Raw genomic sequence first — 19,565 nt, 5'->3', positions numbered from 1 at the left:
AAACGTCTCCATGTCATTTAGACTTCATTCTCCCTGTTTATTTAGGCTCTTGTTTTGCTGTTTTCTGCCGGTCTTTCATGTAATGCTGCTTTCAAGCCATGCCCTTGGCTTTTCTCAGAGCTCTTCTGCCACGAGCACTAATTACTTACTTTCATGCATTTATCTTTTCTTATCAATATATATATATATGTCTGGCTGAGCCAACAAAAAATTATTATTAAACCAACTCTTTTGGGAAACGATACTTTCTTATCGCTGTATTATTCATGAGCACTTGTACAATTTATAATTTCTTTGCTAAATTGAGAAAATTTTTAAAGCAAATATCTTGGTGATTTAGCAAACAACGGCACATTTAAGACAAGGTGTACCTTTTATTATATAAATATATATAATTAAATAGAGATATAAAATGATTTATACATAAAACATTATTAAATAAAATTTTCTGGACGTTATTGATCATACAATTAATAAATCAAAATACAATACGTAATTAAAATCGATATTAAACATACAAATCGAAATTTGACTTGTCCAACTTTTCAGCCCAAATTAATTGTTGACACCTCCTAGTAATTGCTTATATTAGAAATCCTCTACCTCCCACATGCATGCATTGCCATTATTCAACGCATTTTATTAATCAAATCCTCGTTAAATTAGATTTTTTTTCTCAGTCATAAAAGTGGTATTCATTAATAATCTGCACAAAGACAGTGAAGGGTACAAGTAGAGTACAAATGCTCGGTTTACCAGCATACATGTGTGCAGCAAAACATGGAACCGTAGCAAAGAATTCATTTGGCAACTTAATATGAAAATGACTTAATAAAAATAAACACACGTCTAAAATAAGAACAATTTTTTATTATATATATATATGATTAAATAACGACATGAGATGATTTATATATAAAACATTATTAAATAAATTTTTCTTTACTTTATCAATCATAAAGTCCAATTTTTCTACTCAAACTAATTAAATTGACACCTCCAAATAATTGCTAATATTAAAATAAATAAAATATATATATATATATATTTATAATTATTGATTTCTTGATGTAAATAATAGTGGGAACAATAAAGTAAAAGAATTTGTTGATTTACTTTCCTCCTTCAACAACTTACCAAATGAAAAAGATTTTGTCCATTCCATTTCCTCACCTCACCAACCATCCCAATAAGGAAACGAATTAATTTCAATTTCATTTTTTACTTTCCTTGATCAATATTTCTACTTCTTTTTTTATGTCTATTTCTTTATAAGTTGTTATCAAGAGCTTTCAACTCTACACGGAACTGCTCTGGGACCAATGCCAATAGGGATGCTGACTCTTGTCTGCAGACAAGTCTCATCAAATCGTGTTTCTTAGGTATGAATATGAAATCTACTTACAAAGGAAGGCAACTCTCCTCGTACTGTGTTTCACATGCACGTTTAAATTCATACTTGATGGGGAGGTTTTTTTTTTTTTTTCTAACAGTATTGTTTTCCTTGGCTTTTGGTATCGCAGCCATTGCTAAAAATATGTGAAAGCATCTTACACATGTTCTAAAATTCTAAAAAAAATGGATTTGAGTATATGTTACATGTTCTCCATCGATTGTTTTCTATACGATAAGCAAGACTTTTAGAATAGGACATGCTTGCTTGGACCCTTTCCTTGATCACTAGTATCATTCTTAATTACATGGTATTTTTGTCTTGTGGCCAATTCCTTGTGATGTTTACTTAATTAACAAAGATTTCATGCCTTGTTAATTTTTCTTGTTTTTGTTGGTTCAATTATATTCGAAGGATTCATTTTCTTGGCGTTTGATTTGTTCTGCAAATCACATAAATCAGATTTTGATGTATTCTTTTGCCAGGATAGTCAGACTTTGTTGAAAAAGGAATCTAGAGAAAAGAAAATAGAAAAGGTGGATTTCAAGTGAAATCTTAAACTATTCTGTTCCCCACGTCTGAAAGTTCAACTCCCACGGCCTTTAATCGAATAATTTCTCCCCCAAGAAAAAACTCATTGGCTGAAGAAACCAGGTTTGTGCAAGCAAATTTCCTATCTGGGTAAAATATTCAAGCTAATTCTTTCTTGGTGTAAGCATTGTTTCTTGAGAGTTGAGATTGAACCTTTTGGTACAACATATCAACTGTTATACAAATCTATTCAATTGTCATAGATATTGTAAATATGGGTGGAGGGATCAACTCATGACATTATATTTTTACAGGCCCGCTATGTACTCAATGCTAGCGTAGGAAACCAAGTCTGTCAGGTTGAAAGAAATGAGAAATTTCCAAAGGGGACTCGTTTTTGGTATCAGCGCTGGAGTTGTTATTGGTGTGGTTTTGGCCCTGTCTGTTATTTGCTGCATTAGGTACCGAAGGAAGGGTTCTGATCCTTGTCATGATGAGGATAAAGTCTCTCCGAGGGCAGAAACAATCCCCATCCGTGTTCATGGGGCAGATTCCAGCACGATACTGTCAGATTCCCACCTCGGTCAAGAATCCCCTAGAACATCAGAATGGAGTAACATGCCCCAGTGGCTGGAAGGGCTCAAGAGGAAGAGCGTGGCATCCGCATGTGGCATACCAAAGTACTCTTACAGGTAAGTTGATAGCAATCCAGTGATTTTTCCACGTTCCTGATTTCTGCACTTGGATTAACTGTAAATCAGGTCTTCGTTGAACAATGTATGTTAAAGCAATGGCATGACATTTGCTGTTAAGGAAATCAATGAAATTGATAGCATGAACTGTTTTACAGAGAGCTAGAGAGAGCGACCTATGATTTCACAACAAAAATAGGCCATGGGGCATTTGGTCCTGTCTTCAAAGCTCAAATGAAAACTGGTCAGACAGTTGCTGTCAAAGTGCTTGCTAATGATTCCAGGCAAGGGGCAATGGAGTTTCTATCAGAGGTAATAATGCATTATACATTGCAAGTTTTTGTATGTCAAGTTCATTTATGAATGTTAGGTTTTCAACTTTCAAGTCCTATGGCTCCATTGATGATAAATTCATACACATTGACAAGTGTGTGACAGCCAGTTGCCACTAGTTTTAGGTCCCGTTTGGCATTGAGGTTGAAAGTAGCTTTTGAGTTCAAAAGTTGCTTTTGACAAACTCTCAACATGTTTTGACAATAATTTCAATTCAAAAAGATAAAATACCCTTATTAGTTTCTTAAATGAAAAAAACAAAAAAACAATTGCCCCCTTTGGCCTATTATCTTCCATAAAAGAACTAGAAAGAAATCAAGAAATAGTGGCAGTGGAAGGTACGTAGAACCATAGAACCCGAATGCCCATCCACGTTTTAGTTCTATATCCATCTTGATTTATTGATTTCACATTAATTCATAATGCCAATCTAGACCTTAATCATGTCTGCCAAACTAAAAAATGCTTTTCCATGAATACAACAGCAATTATGGTCATGAAGAGAACCAACAGACTCAACACCAGGGGATGGCCTGCTAATACAGAAAATAACTTTACAACAATATTTTTTTTTTGAATGTTGGAGTTCATTCGTAAAAGATAGGGTATCCATGTACAAACAAATGGGGAGTCAAAGACTGGTAAGACAAAATATCCAGTAACCAACCCAGCCCTTCAAACAAAAGATTCACCTTTATATTCACAGTTAACCCTCTAAGCCTACACCCGTTTCACCAACACAAAATTAAATGATACAAGCTAGTCAGACAAGGAAACACAACCAGCATGCCTGTTTCCTTCTCTTGCTAAAACAAGTAAAGTCTCCAGAACATCTAAATTCGCTCCCAGATTTATATAGACCAACAACCTCTTATTTCCCACAAGCCCCACACGACCACCGGTCCACAACCACATAAACATCCACTGTACACACACATCAAGATTCTGAAGCCATAGAAAAGACAGCCCACCCAGAGAAAAATCAAGAAAAACAGACATAAACAAAACATGAAAATTAAGGCAAAACTTGCAGCAGATCCGTGACTCTCTCCACCCTCAATTTGGCAAGGCTGTCCGCCTAATCGTTTCCGGATCTCGGGGTATGGATGATTTGCCTTCTGGGAATCTTACCCAGTAGAGCCTTGACTTTAAACACCGAATTCCTAAGGCGCCAGGGAGAGGAAAGTGGTTTTGAAACCAAGTGGCAGCATTTATAGAATCAGTCTCAATGATTAAACCATAAGGATGACACCAGTCAGCTATCACAAAGAGGGTTAAAGCCTCACGAATAGCTAGCATTTCCGCAAGATTTGCATCATCCCAACCCCTTGTTTTTGAAAAAAGGATTTTCACAGTACCTTTTTCATTCCTAAGCACACCTCCAGTGCCAAGAGGACCTGGACGGCCCCTAGCAGCCCCATCCGTGTTAAATTTTAGCCACCCATCTAGAGGTTCCTTTCGTTGCACCTGGACCTTAGACCTGTCTTTTTTAACTGCAACAGCAGCAAGGTTTGGGAATCTCACGATGTCAATAGTATCCAAATTATCGCGGGGTCATTTGGACTTAACCGACCAAGCAACACTGATTTTGATAATATCCAGCACCTTACAAGCGTCTCAGGTTATCCTGTCAAAGACCATTTCGTTTCTATTAAGCAACTATTGGTCTAAGTTTAAAGCAACAATTGCAAAACAGACACCAATTCAACTAGAAAAGATATTAATCCCCTCTAAAGTCATTTCAACACCGGAATCTTTGAGTTATTCCAAAAATCAGTTGTTTTATAACATTAGTACCCAATTTGAAGCCACAACTGACTATTCCAAGTCTATATAGTTCGGCGCATTGGCCTCTAGCACTGGAGTAAAGTACAGAAGTTTTGGTATTTTTTTTAAAAAAACTAAAAATTTTATTAATTTTAAAAACTTACATATTATAACAAGTCTTGAATCTTATAAACAAAAGATTTTTAATAGTATAAGAAGTCAAGCTATGAAAAGAAAAAAGAGTAACATACTTACAAAAGGAAACATAAAAACGTTATCAAGAGGAAATTGAGACTGAGCAAACACATATCTATCCCAATCATCAAATAATCAACAAATCCTAATCTACATATAACTACCCATTCATCAAATTGTCAACTAATTCAAAACCTGATGCCAAAACATACATCAAAACCACACAAAGACAAAAAAAAAAAAATCCAAAGATACAACAAATTACACAAAGGAAACTATAACCCAAGCATACTGCCTTGATTATCAATTCGGGTAAGAAAAGGATCGTGGTGGACGTCCCTTGGCCTGAGCTTGTCAATTTAGGAATCATTCCCTATTTCAAAAGCCCTGATAGCATTCACGCATCCATCTTCTAGCAGGCAGCCTGCTTCAATTCCTTGAAACTTCTCCATGCAAAATATCACATGTGAAACTAAACAAGCAACCCATCAAAACAAATTGAAAGCAAAGTGACTAAAACCAAATGTGTTGTAACGGAGTAGAATGTCTAAACCCAAATGCTTTATAAACTTGAGATCTTATGCTGCCAGTGGCAAAATGTGCCGCTTTGTTCTGTTTCGGTTTCTATTTCATCTTCAACATCCTTTCTCTATCCCACAAAGGGGAAAAAGAGAAGGTAAAAATTGAAAGTAAAAGTGACTTTGCACACGTCATTGTTTTTGTTGCTTTTGTTCCCAGGTTCTGTTACTTGGAAGATTACACCACAGGAATCTGGTGAACTTGGTGGGATATAGTGCAGAAAGAGGAGAACATATGTTTGTTTATGTTTACATGAGCAATGGAAGTCTTGCATCCCATTTATACAGTAAGAAACACATATTAACTCCATGCAAGATTGATCTTAAACAAGCATAACTTTATCTTGAAATACAAATAGAATAGGAATTGGACTTTTGTAGTTGTTTCTTATCTGAAACGTTTCTTGATTGAAGCCACATTTCCATATAATTTTATAAGGTTAGCAAATAGTTCATCAGATGAATTTTTTTTTTTTTGAAAGATAATCAGATGATTAATTATCCTGCAAGTTCAATGGTTTTGATTGCCATCAGCAATTTCATTGCGCAAGAAACAGCTTTATAATCCATACTGTTGTACGACGGTGCAAAACGTACTATCATGTTTGAATTGCAGATGAAAGGCATGAGCCTTTGAGCTGGGATTTAAGGGTTCGGATAGCTCTAGACGTGGCAAGGGGTTTGGAGTATCTTCATCATGGGGTAAGTTTCAGACTCAGTCACTGAACAAGTAGAAGCAACTGGTAAAATTTTTTAAAAGAGGTGTATACTTGGTATTCAGCTCGTTTATTGTCTAACAGGCTGTTCCTCCTGTTGTGCACCGCGACATCAAATCCTCAAATATATTGTTGGACCGCTCGATGAAAGCCAGAGTAAGCGTTCAGATTTTCAGCAGCGATGGTTCATTTTTCCCACCTCTCCCTTGCTCCGAGGCTTAAAATATTCAGCTGTCAAACTCTACAGGTTGCTGATTTTGGACTTTCAAGGCAGGAGAAGGCTAACTTGCACTCATCTAATGTCAAGGGAACTTTCGGATATGTTGATCCTGAGTATATGTCTACGTTGATCTTTACTAAGAGAAGTGATGTTTATAGTTTTGGGGCGCTACTTTTTGAGATAATGAGTGGCAAAAACCCACAACACGGTCTCATGGAGTATGTGGAGCTTGTAAGATCTGTGTGTTAAAGCCCTTCTGCTCTTTACTCACCTGATTTTGAGTGCCAATGCATGCACAAAATATGAATGATTCAATGTCATTTTTTTATTTCTGTGACCATGAATAGGCGGCTATTGATGTGGAAAACGATGTAGGGTGGGAAGAGATTGCAGATCCTCGACTTCAAGGAAAATTTGATGTTCAAAAACTGAATCGTATGGCTGCCCTTGCCTATAATTGTATCAATCCTGTCTCCAGGAAAAGGCCCTTAATGAGGGACATCGTGCTGGCATTGTCCGAGATCCACAAGCCAAGAAACTCAAGGGTGCATTATGGGCAAAACCACCCTGCTAAAGCAGAGGAACCTACTTTCGAACTGGATCTACAAGGGACTGTTGATCCTTCTTTAACTGAACGTTAAAGAATTGGATGCAGAAGGAAAGTATGATAGTCATTTGTTAAGTCCACAAGAACCCATTCCATGATTCAGTTGGTGATTTGATTTTTGTTCTTCCAATACTAAATAGGATGCTTTGGATTTCATTTTTTTTTTCTTTTTCTTTTGGGAAAGCAAATGATATTCACCATACGGTATTTGCTTGATTTGCAGAACATCAAGTTATTCGGATAATATAACAAAAGACAGCATACATCTTAAGCAACCAAACATCACAGTCATTAGGGAAAATGTTGGCGGACTCTTCACTTGAGCAGCCCCTTAGCGCTCATGTATTCTACAGTTTGGTCGTAGATTTCCTCAATCCCAAACTTAAAGCTGTATCCTTCATTAATAAGCTTATCCGAAGAAATGATCAACTTGGCTTTAGAGGGGAAATCTCCAAAACTGCAATTGTAACAAAGTAAACAAAACTAAGATTAACCACAACTCTAGCGGAAAAGAAGAGAAGTTTAGATTGTGATATTGAATGCAGGTTGGCTTACTCGGTAGAGACTTTGAACTGAGGGTATCTTTGGTTGAGGAACTTAGCAAGCTCAGGAACACTCGAATTGACAGCACAGCATATATACCGGCCGGATGCAGATTCTTTTTCTGCCAGAAAAACATGGGCCCGACAGACGTCCTCCACATGTGTGATAGAGATTGAACCTGACAACATTTGCATACCTTTCAAAGCATTTATGAGGAATTCGTTGCCTGCAAAAATGTTAAAATTCCCATCAGTTATAGCTCATGGTGCTCCAGGCTACTTCTTTATCCATCAGTTTTACATCTAGAAACAAGGCCAGGACACGAGGTTCTAACTTAATACCTGAAAGCAAAGATGTGGCAAGGCCAATGCTACTAGGCACATCTGGAGTGAGAGAAGGACCGGTCATGAGAGAAGGGATAACCGTGATAAGATCGATGTTGTTTTCTTGAGCAAATTTCCATGCTGCCTTTTCAGCCAATGTCTTGGATGCAGGGTACCCCTGCACTCATGGATAAAAGCTTACTTCAGATTATGCACACCAATTATTTTTGTTTCTTTGCCCTCTTCTGCAATTCCCCCGATGATAAGAGAAAGAGAAATGGATTAGCATGAAAATTGTTACCCAAGTTGGTGGCTTTGCCGACGATAAGAACTCAATGTCGGTCCAGTCTTTCTCAGTCAGGACCAGACCTGTCCCCTCGAGTGTGTTGATCGACACAGCTGCGGCTGAAGAAGTCAAGACGACGCGTTTGACTGTTTTTGCTTTGGCAGAAGCTTTCAGAACGTTCAGCACTCCCTGGGTTGCTGGTTTGATCATGTCATTCTATAATCAAAATCCAATAAAAGTAAACCTTGTCATCATTCCTCAAAACCAGAAGGAATTTGATCATCACTGGAAAAGCAGTTTAATGGTTTTACATACCTCAGGATCTTGAGAAGCAAAATTGACGGGTGTTGCAACATGGAAGACAAAGTCACAACCAGCTATGGGGACATCAAAGCTGCCTTCATCAGTCAAATCTGCTCGAAAGATTTTCAAGTCTCCCAGCTTTTGTAGTGTTACGAGGTGAGGGATCTTCTTCTGATTGTCTGCAGAAAAGTCACAGCATTACACCCATTCATGTTTACCTACTCTGGGTGTTGCCAGAAAATGAAAATAAACCAAAAAAAAAAAAGATTCTACTCATTACGCTATATCTGCAAAAAATGTGATTAATTTGGTAAGGAACTCTTCGAGAGGGGTGAACTCAAACCCAAGGAATTGATAGTTTTCTCTCCTGGTCAGGAAATGAATATCGTGGGCGGTTGTCTCATGTCTGATTACCCCCTGAAAAACACCAACTGACAAGACAAGGCCGTATGTTCCTCGGTTGTTTTCGCTTATTAACTTCCAACATGCTCGATACAGAATAGGTAGGAATTTATAGTTTAAGCGTAAAGTGAAATAACAAAGAACAAAGTACTAATGCTACACTGGGGGCATAAATCGTAGTATTTCCTAAATTGCAGCAGCAACCACACCAATATATTATATATCAAAACAAAAAAAACCAAGGAAGGGGAAGAAAGTAAAATACTGGGATGACCCACCGAAGCAAAGCAGTAGAAACAAATGAACAAGAAAAACAGAAGAAGATGAAGAAGAAGAGAAGATCAACCTGGGTCCCTGACAGTAGTGTTAACAGCATAGCCCTTCTCAAGCAACAGCTTGACCAACAAAGATGCAACGTATCCGGTGCCACCTACGACACAAGCCGTCTTTTTGCCTACGATCTGGCTGGCCATGGCTTCAATGACTATATTCCTTTTCTTTACTGGGTATCTTACTTGTGCTTTTCCGTTTCGGGTTTTTGGGCTTGTTTTGAACGCTTCAACCGTTCAGACAAAGATACACAGGTGGAATAAACTTATTGCATTATCGTTTTATAGACGATGGGCACTTACCCAGGGCATGACTAGACTTTTAGATGGAGAAGGTGAGCACGTGCCATTGTGCTTACTAACGATTCAAAAAGTCTTTCAAACCATTGGTGGTGTGACTCGACTACCCAAACTGCCACTACATGTGGTAGCCGGTCAGTACCCACGAGTTTCTTTTTCGCTAGAAATTCATTTTCTCTCATTGCTTCTATTGGTAATGACTAGGTTTAACAGTGAACCCTACCAAAATATAGTTTTGTATTCGATTGATAAATGTAGCCTAAATGTAGAGTTTATTGCTTGCGTTCTCCTTCTTAAAAAATTGTTCTATGAGAAAACCATTAAATAATAATACATGGGTTGAGTATTTATCAACTGCTCTAGTTACTAAAATTGTTCTATGGTCCATTGAGGAATTTTGATTGAATTAAGCCATAATTTAATAACTTTTTTTTTTCACTTTGGAAAAGTATTCCCAAAAAGGGTTCTTGCATCCACATTGTTTTACTAAGAAAGTATGGGCTTTAGAAGAGGCACACAAAAGCATTTAGGTGAAGTTTTGGAGCTTTGCATCTCCCAGTAATGATCATAAGCGATAATCAGATTTCCAGCACAAAATATATTGTATGTCAGAAAGGGGGAGTTGTTTTTTGGATATCATACAGGACATGCAGTGGTGCAGAAAAACAATAGATGAAGTTTGCTGAAGTGTTGGAGGTGAAGGTTCACCTGATGTCAAGTTAAAATCTTTAGAAGGCAAAAGCGGGGTAGCTGGCCAAACCTCAACTTGCTCCAAATGATGCCTCACGTGGGCCTGTGGTTAGGTGGTTTTACTCCTTATGATTCACAATATCAGTTATAGGCAAGCAACAGAGAACAGTTGCTAGGAATCCTTAATTTATTTATTTATTTATTTTCATTTGTTTAATGGAGGAAACACAAGATTAACTCCATAGGAGGATCAAAGGACACCCGGAGATCTCCTGATGATCTTTGTTAAGTACATAGTAAGAAGTTTCCCTTCCCCTTCCCGAATAGAGCTGTACCCCTAACTCGTATCTGTAAGCAACCCTTATTATCAAAACCCAGAATCGGGATTAGATCTGAGTCCAAGAAGAGACATAGTAGTGACAAGACAGTGCAGACAGAAAGAAGAGGGGACTATGTTGTTAACGATTAGACCACGCATAGCAGGATCAGTGCACTTTCAGGATTGAATTCAAATTAGACTTAACAGATTCAGTGCTAGGGTTTATGTTATTAATTACATTTGTCTAAAAAGGATATAAGCAACCAGAATTAATGGATAGGAGCATTGATTGATGGTCAAATTGATTTATCTGCAGAACAGAATTCAATCCTCGAGGCAGTTTCACTAGAAAAATAGGGGGAGAGAATGAGGGTGCGGTGCAAGAGAAGGCTGGTCAGAAACATCAAGCAGCTAGACTAGCTAAAGCTCTATGCATATTGATGCAATCTCATAGCTGCTCAAGATGAAGTTTTGAGAGAACAAATACCTTGCAGAACGAGAAGATATATTTACTATAAGAACAAATAATTACAGAGAAGGTTGGATAAGACATTAGACCTCACAATCACAATGAAAAGAAATGTGGTCCTAAGTTATAATTTTTGAGCACTTTGCTTTGAGGGTTTGCAGATGACCACAAAACAAGGGAAGAGAGCTCTAGGATTCAGTGAATAGAGTTCCTCAATATTCGGATGGCTATCAAAGTTTCCTGCCAGTGAATCAAAGCTTGATTGACTTGCCATTTCTTGCACCTTTTCTAAAGGTTTATGAACCCTCCCAGCAATTACCCTGCACACTACCAGAGCCTTTCTTAGACATCGGTTCTCTTCATCAGGCTCAATACACTCTAAAGCTCTTTTACCCGAGGAAGAAGTAAAAACACTCCGGAAACCATTGAATTTCTTCATGGTGGAGAATCCATGCCTTAGAATTTGACATATGCCGCATTTCTCTAATGTGCATAGGCTTGATGTGTTTTTCATGCCGATGGAGCATGCAACAGTAGTGCCATAGAACCTCAAAAGCTCATTTCCATCAGCCAGGCACCGTGCATGTTTCTTGGATAGTTTGCTAGCCTTGATCTTTACCATTTCTCTATAATCTTCAAACTGAGCAAGACTTCTTTGCATGTTGTGAACCTTCAATATCCTTTCTATCGGACCAAATTTAGTTTCAGACTCCAAAAAACTTGTTTGGCAAATTAATTCCACAATTTTCTTGGAGGAGTCTCCTTCAGAAAGTGCAGTTACTGCACATATGAGATGATTGTCAAGATTAACAGATCAAGAAAGCAGAAACATATCAAAGAAAAGGTTTGGCTGTTTAGGTACTGTGAATGTATCATCCTGATTAACACAAGAAAAATGCATTTAAATGTACATACATGGGTTAATGAACTTTACCAGCATGCCTGGACAGATGATGTGCTTCTATGGCTTCCAACTTTTTAAATTTTTCACCACATTTGTGACAAACAAAACCTTGGGACCCTGCATCAAGAGATCTCCTAGGCTTTGAACAGATGTCATTGCTACTTCCGAAAATGGAAGGGCCACCAAGGGTCGTCCTGGAAAGGCTGAATGACCTTCTGCAGCTGTAGACGGGCTCCAAAATGCGGTCTCCAGGACCAGGTGTCCCAGGCCTAAGGGTACCCACAAAAGTGGAACCCCCCCTACCACCACCATTAGCAGAACACCGAGTGATCTTGAGTTCACACTTTGAGTCAGTGAAAACTACTTGATGGGTTATCGGATTGAGAATGTCACTGCTCCCTATAGATCTCGGGCTGCCAATCGGTGCCTTGTCTGTGTGTCTCTTGCTTCCATGAATGACATCTCTCAAATAGAATATGGACCTTGAACACCCGTAACTACATGAACATGGCTTTCTTGTCTTCCTACCGCTGGCCTTGGGATCCTGGGTATCAGACAACTCTGCATTACACTTACCTAGTCTCTTGAAACTAAACCAAGGTGCAGGCATCTTTCTCCCTTATTTTAAAACCCTTTTCTCTTCTTTACCAATATGTTTTTATCTCTTCTCTACCAATATGTTTTTATCTCTTCAATCTTCAAAAACTCTTCAAAAATCTCATATCTGCACTCTGACTGCACCATTAGAGTTTACCAAGACAAGCATAGCATCAAGGAAAACCAGATTTTCTTTGCACATTGTTTTTGTTTTTGTGCGGTGTTCACCCTGTTTGCAGATTATTTCCTTGCTTGGACCTGCCATAGACATACAAAATCTTGACAAGTTTTCAAAAAGGAAAAGAAAATTTTAGGCAAGTTAAAATAGTGCAGAATAAGAAATGCCATAAGCATGCAATTGTTAAGTTGCCTTTCTTTTCTTTCTCCTTTCTGTGTTTTAGATGAATGTCAAACTTCTGGGTTGGATGCACAAAAATAAACCGAATATCAATCAATCAAGAATCAATTATCAGAGATCCGAATCCCCTCATTCTTAGGACTATCAAACATCTGAGAGATTTTACAAAATAAAGTCTTTGAAAACCATTTTCACCATTTTTAGTAGATCTGCAAAAGAAAATTCAGTATGATTTCCGTGAAGCAAGCAAAGAAACTTTTGCCTTAACAGCTTACCTCCCCAGTCTTCACTCTTTTAGGTCTTTTTAACTTTACAAAACGCACAATCGATTAATACACGTCTTAAAGTCACTCTGCTCTGTGTTTTTAACATAACCCATATACCAAAGTCTTTATGATTTGATCCAACGTAAGCTCCAAGGCTTCACACGAAGTCTTTGCTGACATAATATGGATGCTGAAGCTTTTGTTCTTACGTGCTGAGTAGCATGCAGGGGCATGCCAACGGCAGCAATCAATTCAATAATTTTCATTATCAAATGGCAATAGTTCCAGCAACCTTTGGTCACGTTTCAACATGCCAATAGCACATGATCATATTCCAATTATTCCTTCCCACGTTTCGCTGTGATGTGAGAATGATTTCTAGATCAATGCAACAAACAGAACAAGGCAGAGTAGTTTGTTGCCTCCCCTGCATTCAATGACAATATGGGAATTCACTTCCCTGCATGGTGAAATGATAAGCTGCAAATATGACAAATAAGTAAAAAGGTCACAGCAAAAAATTTCTTTTGACTCTATTGCAATAACTCGCTAATAAAGGTTTCATTTAACTTCACACTCACACCACAAACATAACACAGCACAGAAACCACATGTGACAAAATTACTTAACAAATTACAACAAAGGAGTGGTATCTCCTAGAGGTCTTATCAGATCAGAACAGAAAATATGAAGAACCAAGAACCGAGGTGTGATTTTTTCCCAGGTTGCGCCCCCTGAGACACTCCAAATCCATTAGCTGAGAGTGATCAACGAAGAGGTTGACCTGAAAGCACAAGCCATGAATGTTGATGATGTTTGCAGAGAAGATTAGAATTTGGTTTGAGGAAAACTGAGTGAAAAATCATTATACCTTTGGTCCGTATTGTTTGACAAACCACTCAGAAGCTTTAGCGTTTGAAGCTTCAAACATGGTGTTCTCAAGACCTAGACGCCCAATAACCTTTGCAATTATGTCTGCCCGTACAGAGTCAGCTTGTTTACATAGATCATCTGCATCAATCATTATCATGTCCGCACCAGCTTCTAAGCACCTCTCAGCCCTTCTAATCAAGAGATGCACATCCTCAACAAATTCTGTGAATACAGGCAAGCTAAGCGTTGCTTATAGACTGCTTGTTATAACTTCAAGTAACCATTGTTTCCTTTCCTCATCTCAAGATAGTGCAAAGATCGAATATGCAGAATTGGAGATTCTCAAAACAAACAATTTAATGAGAATTGATGAAAATATAAAGAAGCACAAGTAGAATTTGAATCTCTAGAAATTATGCACCAGTTCCCGTGAAAGTATATGAAATGGCATAGTTACAGCTCTAACCCTTGACACAAAATTGCTTATCCAAAGCAATTTCAAGACAAAACAATTAGGAGCAAGAGGACATGACATTCCATATTTAAATGGTTCCACTCACTCTAAACACCACAAAAGCTGGACATTATAGTTAGGACATTTTCATAGACACAAATTGAGTGGTCTCAAAATGGCAATCATTAAAAAAGTGTGATTATCTATATGGTTCTACTCTTGTGAAGCTTAGTTTAATAGATAGAAAACAAGTAGAAAGCCCATATGAGAATTTCGAAAGTTATTAGCAATTCAGTTAAAAGAATCTAGTCCCATACCAGTTGATCGAGGTGAAGGAGGAATATAAGCTCCAAACGCTCTATCTCTACCAGTAGGAATATCAGACTTATTAAACTTGATAGCAAACTGAGGTTTGGCTTTTAGGCCGCCACTTTTAATCAATCTCACATATCTCAAAAGAGTTTCTTCAGGAACTTCAAGTGATGTCACATTCAGCTCAATTGTGTCAAACCCAATTTGCTTACACTCCTATTAACATTAAATTATTATATTAGAAACGAAATACTTTACAAAACACCATTAAAAACTTCAGCAGGTTATATAGCTTAGCATACCTCGACATAATCTTTGAAAGCTGAAGGACCTTTACGAATCAAATGCTCGGCCCAATCACCAGTACTAACATACACGTTATGCTCGTGAGCCATGTCAATCACTTGTTTGAGAAATGATTTGGGCATCAAGCTATGGGAACCCCCAGAGAACTTCAATCCATCAACAAATTGACCCATTGACTCAAATATATCCTAGTAAAAAGGAAGCAAACTTTCAGCTCAACCGAAGATTCTCAACCACCAAAGAAGCTGATCAAAAATGAAACAACCCATGAAATTTCCATACCTGGAGGACGTTCTGGGTCAAGAGACTGTGATTGGGTCCCCTCATTTCTGTCACCCCAACCCGGCGAGGCTTTTCGGGTCGATCCTCGTCTTCCTTGAACTTCCTCCATCGGTAATACTGCGACATTTTCGTCTACTCGGAAAGAAACGAGAGGACTCCTAGGATTGCTTTACCAATTCAATACATATATGTATTTGTAGATAAGTAACCTTTTTTGGATTGATAAACTGCTGACCACAACGGACCTGAAGACATCGGAAGTTTTGAGTTGGTTCTAGAAAAATGTTTCTGACAGAGTCATCCAAATCCAGTCGTGGGACCCGCCCGACACCTGCACTTTCACCATATTTTCGCGCCATGTGTAACTAGATACTCGAAGTTGAATTGGGCCTAACATGATTGCTTACTAACGACATCCCAATGGGTTCTAAAGCAATCTCACGCAAACAAACTAGCTCCAAGCTTACGCCCGACCCATGCAATTGCTAGGGTTAATGAATCCACACGCTAACCTTGAGATGATTCCCGTGCACTGTCTTCGATTCTTCTATGTGAAAATGTGTTTGCTTTATGAGAAACTTGAAACAGTTAAAGTACGACGCTGCCCACTGGAAAGGTAGATTCCAGGCTTCGAGGTACGTTTATGGTGTATTGCTTCACAATGTCACGTTGGTACCATCTTTTCCTTTGATTCCAAGATAGTTTGATCAATTAACCGAATCTTGAATACGGGTACTATGGCGAAGAAAAGGGAGGGGCAGGAGGACACCCTGTTTGCCACTGCCAATGCACCAAGCTAAGCTGGGGTTACTGCTGGGGGCTTGACCGTGGCTTTTTGAGAATTAAGCCAGATGTTACTAATTTCAATTAAGGTGGGATTATGGCTAGCTGATTGCTGTCCAGTACACATCTCAGGGATTGTTCAATATTTCTCTCAGTTCCGGTGGATACTGTACTTTTCTTGTTCTGCATGGAAAGAATCCGAATTTATAAAGAAAAGAAAGGCGGCAAAAGAAGAATAAAGAAAAATGTAATGACAAAAGAAGCTTTTAATCCAAACTCACAGCTCACATCTAATCTCCCCTCGTATTTGCTTCTAATCTCCATGCCTGGTCCTACTTTATTCGTATTCCTCTCCAGAGTTCATAAAAGCTTGCCAATATAAAAGGGGGGCTTTCACTGAGATTTCTCCTGCCTCCTCTGCAATCACATCCATTGGTGCTCCATACGAAAATTTTACGACAGGCATGGCCGCCAAAAACTTTGGATTTGTGGTTTGTCTCTTGATCATGGCTATGGACATCACAGCTGGAATACTTGGCATTCAAGCCGAAATAGCTGAAAACAAGGTATGAATTAGAATCAAATGAGAATTTCAGCCGTGTTTAGCTCTTCTTAATGATATAGGGTTCTGCTAAACAGGTGAAGCATTTGAGGATGTGGATTTTTGAGTGCAGAGACCCCAGCTTTCAAGCTTTCAAGCTAGGATTGACGGCAGCAGTACTTCTCGGCCTTGCCCATGTTATTGGTAACATACTTGGGGGTTGCGTATGCATTTGGACCAAGGAAGACTTGGACCGAGCATCAGCTAACAAACAATTAGCCGTGGCTTCCCTCATTTTCTCATGGTGTGTCTTCTGATATCCCTCCATCTCCCTCTAGGCCTAGTTTCTCCACTTTTCCATGAAGAACAAATAAACTGCACGTATTCTACTTACATTAGAATCAGAAAGTAATGAATATCTTAGGCCAAATCATGTCCAGGACTTGCCTACCCTCCCATAACAATTTGACTAATGCAATGTTTCCAGGCCACCGTGAAGTTATTATTTAGATTTCATTTTCATCAAACTTGTCAATCTCTTAACTAAGAAACTCTTCTCGATTATCAGGATACCCCAATCCATATACAAAACCTTGTACTACCAAAGTTCGCCAGATTTATAACTCATGCTTGACTTTATGGTGAAGAAACCTGTATCTGAAATCTATACTGACTTTTCCAAGGGTGACGATCAAAACAGGATAACATTAGCAGTTGGATTCTCAATGCTGATCATAGGGACACTGTCGAACTCCAAGTCAAGGAAAACATGTGGCATATCCCACCATCGGCTTTTCTCCATTGGAGGAATTCTGTGTTTCATTCATGGGCTTTTCACCGTTGCTTACTACGTATCAGCAACCGCTGCAGCCAGAGAAGAGAGAACAAACCGCCCTCGAGCCAATGCCTAATTTTACCTTATGCTACTTTTCCAAGCTATGCAACAAAGTCAGCATTCAGATTTTAATTATTTTTTATTATTATTTTGGATTTATCCAAGTTTCTTAGAAGTAGAAACAGAACTGAAGAAATCGGAATGTGTCAATAAGGAATTGATTCAGAACATCAATTGTAGCCATTGCCAATCTTCACAAATTCCCCAAAACTAATCCTCTAAAAAAGCAAAAGAAAACCCAGAAGAAAAATACCAAAATTTTCACAAATTGACATCAAAATGAGCCTAACTAATCATCATTAGCAGGGCCGCCGGCCTTGGAGCCAGCACCAGTCTTTTTAGGCAACAACATGTTATGAATATTAGGCAAAACACCACCGTTTGCTATTGTAACAGTTCCAAGCAACCTGCTAAGCTCCTCATCGTTCCTAACTGCTAACTGAATGTGCCTTGGAACTATCCTCGACTTCTTGTTGTCTCTCGCAGCATTACCAGCCAATTCCAAAACCTGTAAAATCACAGAAGAACAAATCACAAATCAAACACCACCCCAGACTAAAACCCAACAAAAGGAGAAAAGGGTTTAATCGTAGCGGATTAGTTACCTCAGCGGTGAGGTATTCAAGGACTGCGGCGAGGTAAACAGGGGCACCAGCACCGACGCGCTCGGCGTACTTTCCAGCTTTCAAGAAACGGGCAATACGACCTACAGGGAACTGGAGACCAGCCTTTTGGCTCCTCGATTGGCCCATTTTCTTAGCTCCTGCTCCGATTGCCTTCCCTCTTCCTGCCATTTTTTCTTTTGTTAGACTTTGTTACTATTCGAGAACAGAGAAGTTAGAGATTTGTGAGTTTCTGAAAGTAAAGGTCGGACAGGTGGCGGTTTTGGAAGTCTCTATTTGGGATGGTTTGGAGATCTTGCCGTTTATATAGTTGGTGGATAAGGGTGTGAGAGCCAATGAGAGGAAGTCACGCGGATCGTCATCTACGGCCGTTGATCGTACTTCTTGATGGACGGTTACTGAGGGGGCCTGGGTTTCCTGATTGATAAGGGATTTTAAAGGGTGGCTGAAACGGAAGTCTAGGCCTGGCCCAGCCGCCGCCGCCACGTTTGAAAATTTTGGACAGGTTACCACAAAGTCCAATCTTCATCTTAAATTTGGGCTGATTTATCTGAATTTTTCAATTATTTTTAATATATATTATTTCTGTTCATATTTAATCCATTTTTAAAGAGAATCAAATATTATTAACTCATTAATAAAATAATTTAAATTTTTTATAAATATTAAAAAATAAACTATTTATAAATTTAAAAATATTTATTTTAAAATGCTTTTCAATTTTTATTTTTATATATTTATGAAGTGATAATCCAAGATTAGCTCATAATATATAAATACTATACATAGATAATACTCAAATATAAATCTTATTTATTAGAACTAATTATGTTTTAAGCTTACCTGCCTATTTTAAATTTGCTGAATTTCTACGTGGTCCTCTTTCTTTACATATGTTAGAACCAATTATATTTCTACGTGACCAATGAAAAGGTCGAGCCAATGTTTTGCTCTCCCTTAAGTGTATGCAACAGAAGACCGCCAAAACTTGGAATTTCTTTTCCGTGGAATTGTAAGTGGAGAAAAAGCTTTATGTCATGGGTCATGCATCAATTCTTTACTATGGCCATGTAGCTTGGGATCATAAAATCTTATAAATTTTATGACCATTAATGGAATCTCTCAAATGGAGAGACCTAGGAGGTAAATAAAAATGTGCCTGGTTTAATTATGGTATAATGTTTAAACAAGTTTTTAAATTATTTATAAAAAAATATTTTTTATTTTATTTAATTAAGTTATTAAATTTTTATTATGAATCAAATAAATTTTTATAATTAATGATTGATTAATTATTATTTATCAAAATATTACTTATCATTTTATATTTAAATAACACTAACATGCATAACATTTAATGTAAAATATGAAAAA

The 19,565-nt window shown here is 38.0% G+C and overlaps 6 protein-coding genes across 9 annotated transcripts; 2 read left to right on the top strand and 4 right to left on the bottom strand.

The window, feature by feature from the left end:
* Window positions 1-1,626: 1,626 nt before the first annotated feature.
* LOC110424666 (calcium/calmodulin-regulated receptor-like kinase 1) lies at window positions 1,627-7,186 on the top strand. Of its 4 annotated transcripts, none has more exons than XM_021439287.1 (9): window positions 1,627-1,703; window positions 1,879-2,047; window positions 2,239-2,616; window positions 2,775-2,928; window positions 5,650-5,776; window positions 6,106-6,191; window positions 6,290-6,361; window positions 6,453-6,656; window positions 6,773-7,186. In XM_021439287.1, the coding sequence occupies exons 3-9, from the start codon at window positions 2,294-2,296 to the stop codon at window positions 7,064-7,066; spliced, it is 1,260 nt and encodes a 419-aa protein (XP_021294962.1). In that variant the 5' UTR covers window positions 1,627-1,703; window positions 1,879-2,047; window positions 2,239-2,293; the 3' UTR covers window positions 7,067-7,186. The 4 variants fall into 4 exon arrangements, with proteins under 4 accessions (XP_021294962.1, XP_021294959.1, XP_021294961.1 ...); XM_021439284.1 differs by having other exon boundaries at window positions 6,453-6,665; XM_021439286.1 differs by having other exon boundaries at window positions 1,638-1,703; window positions 1,884-2,047; window positions 6,453-6,665.
* Window positions 7,187-7,225: 39 nt separating this feature from the next.
* On the bottom strand, window positions 7,226-9,491 carry BAN (NAD(P)-binding Rossmann-fold superfamily protein). Its single transcript, XM_021439288.2, has 6 exons — window positions 9,236-9,491; window positions 8,500-8,666; window positions 8,200-8,400; window positions 7,917-8,076; window positions 7,588-7,801; window positions 7,226-7,489 (listed from the first exon to the last, which is right to left on the bottom strand). The coding sequence occupies exons 1-6, from the start codon at window positions 9,360-9,362 to the stop codon at window positions 7,348-7,350; spliced, it is 1,011 nt and encodes a 336-aa protein (XP_021294963.1). The 5' UTR covers window positions 9,363-9,491; the 3' UTR covers window positions 7,226-7,347.
* Window positions 9,492-11,032: 1,541 nt separating this feature from the next.
* Window positions 11,033-13,531, bottom strand: LOC110423878 (uncharacterized). The gene is made up of 3 exons (XM_021438293.1): window positions 13,131-13,531; window positions 11,931-12,755; window positions 11,033-11,776 (listed from the first exon to the last, which is right to left on the bottom strand). Exons 2-3 carry the CDS (start codon window positions 12,508-12,510, stop codon window positions 11,121-11,123), a joined length of 1,236 nt encoding a protein of 411 aa, XP_021293968.1. The 5' UTR covers window positions 12,511-12,755; window positions 13,131-13,531; the 3' UTR covers window positions 11,033-11,120.
* Window positions 13,532-13,642: 111 nt separating this feature from the next.
* On the bottom strand, window positions 13,643-15,488 carry HSA32 (Aldolase-type TIM barrel family protein). Its single transcript, XM_021438294.2, has 5 exons — window positions 15,350-15,488; window positions 15,064-15,255; window positions 14,767-14,977; window positions 13,994-14,217; window positions 13,643-13,906 (listed from the first exon to the last, which is right to left on the bottom strand). Exons 1-5 carry the CDS (start codon window positions 15,473-15,475, stop codon window positions 13,796-13,798), a joined length of 864 nt encoding a protein of 287 aa, XP_021293969.1. The 5' UTR covers window positions 15,476-15,488; the 3' UTR covers window positions 13,643-13,795.
* Window positions 15,489-16,442: 954 nt separating this feature from the next.
* On the top strand, window positions 16,443-17,598 carry LOC110423880 (protein DESIGUAL 2). Its single transcript, XM_021438295.2, has 3 exons — window positions 16,443-16,698; window positions 16,772-16,977; window positions 17,374-17,598. Exons 1-3 carry the CDS (start codon window positions 16,597-16,599, stop codon window positions 17,582-17,584), a joined length of 519 nt encoding a protein of 172 aa, XP_021293970.1. The 5' UTR covers window positions 16,443-16,596; the 3' UTR covers window positions 17,585-17,598.
* A 98-nt stretch (window positions 17,599-17,696) lies between these two features.
* LOC110423881 (putative histone H2A.3) lies at window positions 17,697-18,476 on the bottom strand. The gene is made up of 2 exons (XM_021438296.2): window positions 18,174-18,476; window positions 17,697-18,076 (listed from the first exon to the last, which is right to left on the bottom strand). Exons 1-2 carry the CDS (start codon window positions 18,360-18,362, stop codon window positions 17,858-17,860), a joined length of 408 nt encoding a protein of 135 aa, XP_021293971.1. The 5' UTR covers window positions 18,363-18,476; the 3' UTR covers window positions 17,697-17,857.
* Window positions 18,477-19,565: the final 1,089 nt, after the last annotated feature.

The sequence above is a fragment of the Theobroma umbraticum genome, unplaced genomic scaffold, assembly GCF_002168275.2.
Source record: "Theobroma umbraticum cultivar Fairchild unplaced genomic scaffold, ASM216827v3 scaffold_204.0, whole genome shotgun sequence".
Lineage (NCBI taxonomy): Eukaryota > Viridiplantae > Streptophyta > Magnoliopsida > Malvales > Malvaceae > Theobroma > Theobroma umbraticum.
This window is presented reverse-complemented; position numbering and strand designations above follow the sequence as displayed.

Bases quoted from the DNA above. Each gene is read 5' to 3' on its own strand.
- LOC110423878 (XM_021438293.1), bottom strand. From the start codon at position 12,510: ATGCCTGCACCTTGGTTTAGTTTCAAGAGACTAGGTAAGTGTAATGCA. The intron at 11,777-11,930 runs GTAAAGTTCATT...TCATATGTGCAG, and splicing joins TCATCTGTCCAGGCATGCTG to TAACTGCACTTTCTGAAGGA.
- BAN (XM_021439288.2), bottom strand. From the start codon at position 9,362: ATGGCCAGCCAGATCGTAGGCAAAAAGACGGCTTGTGTCGTAGGTGGC. The intron at 8,077-8,199 runs GTAACAATTTTC...CCATGAGTGCAG, and splicing joins CGGCAAAGCCACCAACTTGG to GGGTACCCTGCATCCAAGAC. The intron at 7,490-7,587 runs GTAAGCCAACCT...TTACAATTGCAG, and splicing joins CAGTTCAAAGTCTCTACCGA to TTTTGGAGATTTCCCCTCTA.
- LOC110424666 (XM_021439284.1), top strand. From the start codon at position 2,294: ATGAGAAATTTCCAAAGGGGACTCGTTTTTGGTATCAGCGCTGGAGTT. The intron at 2,617-2,774 runs GTAAGTTGATAG...ACTGTTTTACAG, and splicing joins ATACCAAAGTACTCTTACAG to AGAGCTAGAGAGAGCGACCT. The intron at 6,192-6,289 runs GTAAGTTTCAGA...ATTGTCTAACAG, and splicing joins TGGAGTATCTTCATCATGGG to GCTGTTCCTCCTGTTGTGCA.
- HSA32 (XM_021438294.2), bottom strand. From the start codon at position 15,475: ATGTCGCAGTATTACCGATGGAGGAAGTTCAAGGAAGACGAGGATCGA. The intron at 14,218-14,766 runs GTATGGGACTAG...CTGTATTCACAG, and splicing joins TCCTTCACCTCGATCAACTG to AATTTGTTGAGGATGTGCAT. The intron at 13,907-13,993 runs GTATAATGATTT...TTGTGCTTTCAG, and splicing joins TCAAACAATACGGACCAAAG to GTCAACCTCTTCGTTGATCA.
- LOC110423881 (XM_021438296.2), bottom strand. From the start codon at position 18,362: ATGGCAGGAAGAGGGAAGGCAATCGGAGCAGGAGCTAAGAAAATGGGC. The intron at 18,077-18,173 runs GTAACTAATCCG...GTGATTTTACAG, and splicing joins TTGAATACCTCACCGCTGAG to GTTTTGGAATTGGCTGGTAA.
- LOC110423880 (XM_021438295.2), top strand. From the start codon at position 16,597: ATGGCCGCCAAAAACTTTGGATTTGTGGTTTGTCTCTTGATCATGGCT. The intron at 16,699-16,771 runs GTATGAATTAGA...TCTGCTAAACAG, and splicing joins CCGAAATAGCTGAAAACAAG to GTGAAGCATTTGAGGATGTG. The intron at 16,978-17,373 runs GTGTGTCTTCTG...CGATCAAAACAG, and splicing joins GCTTCCCTCATTTTCTCATG to GATAACATTAGCAGTTGGAT.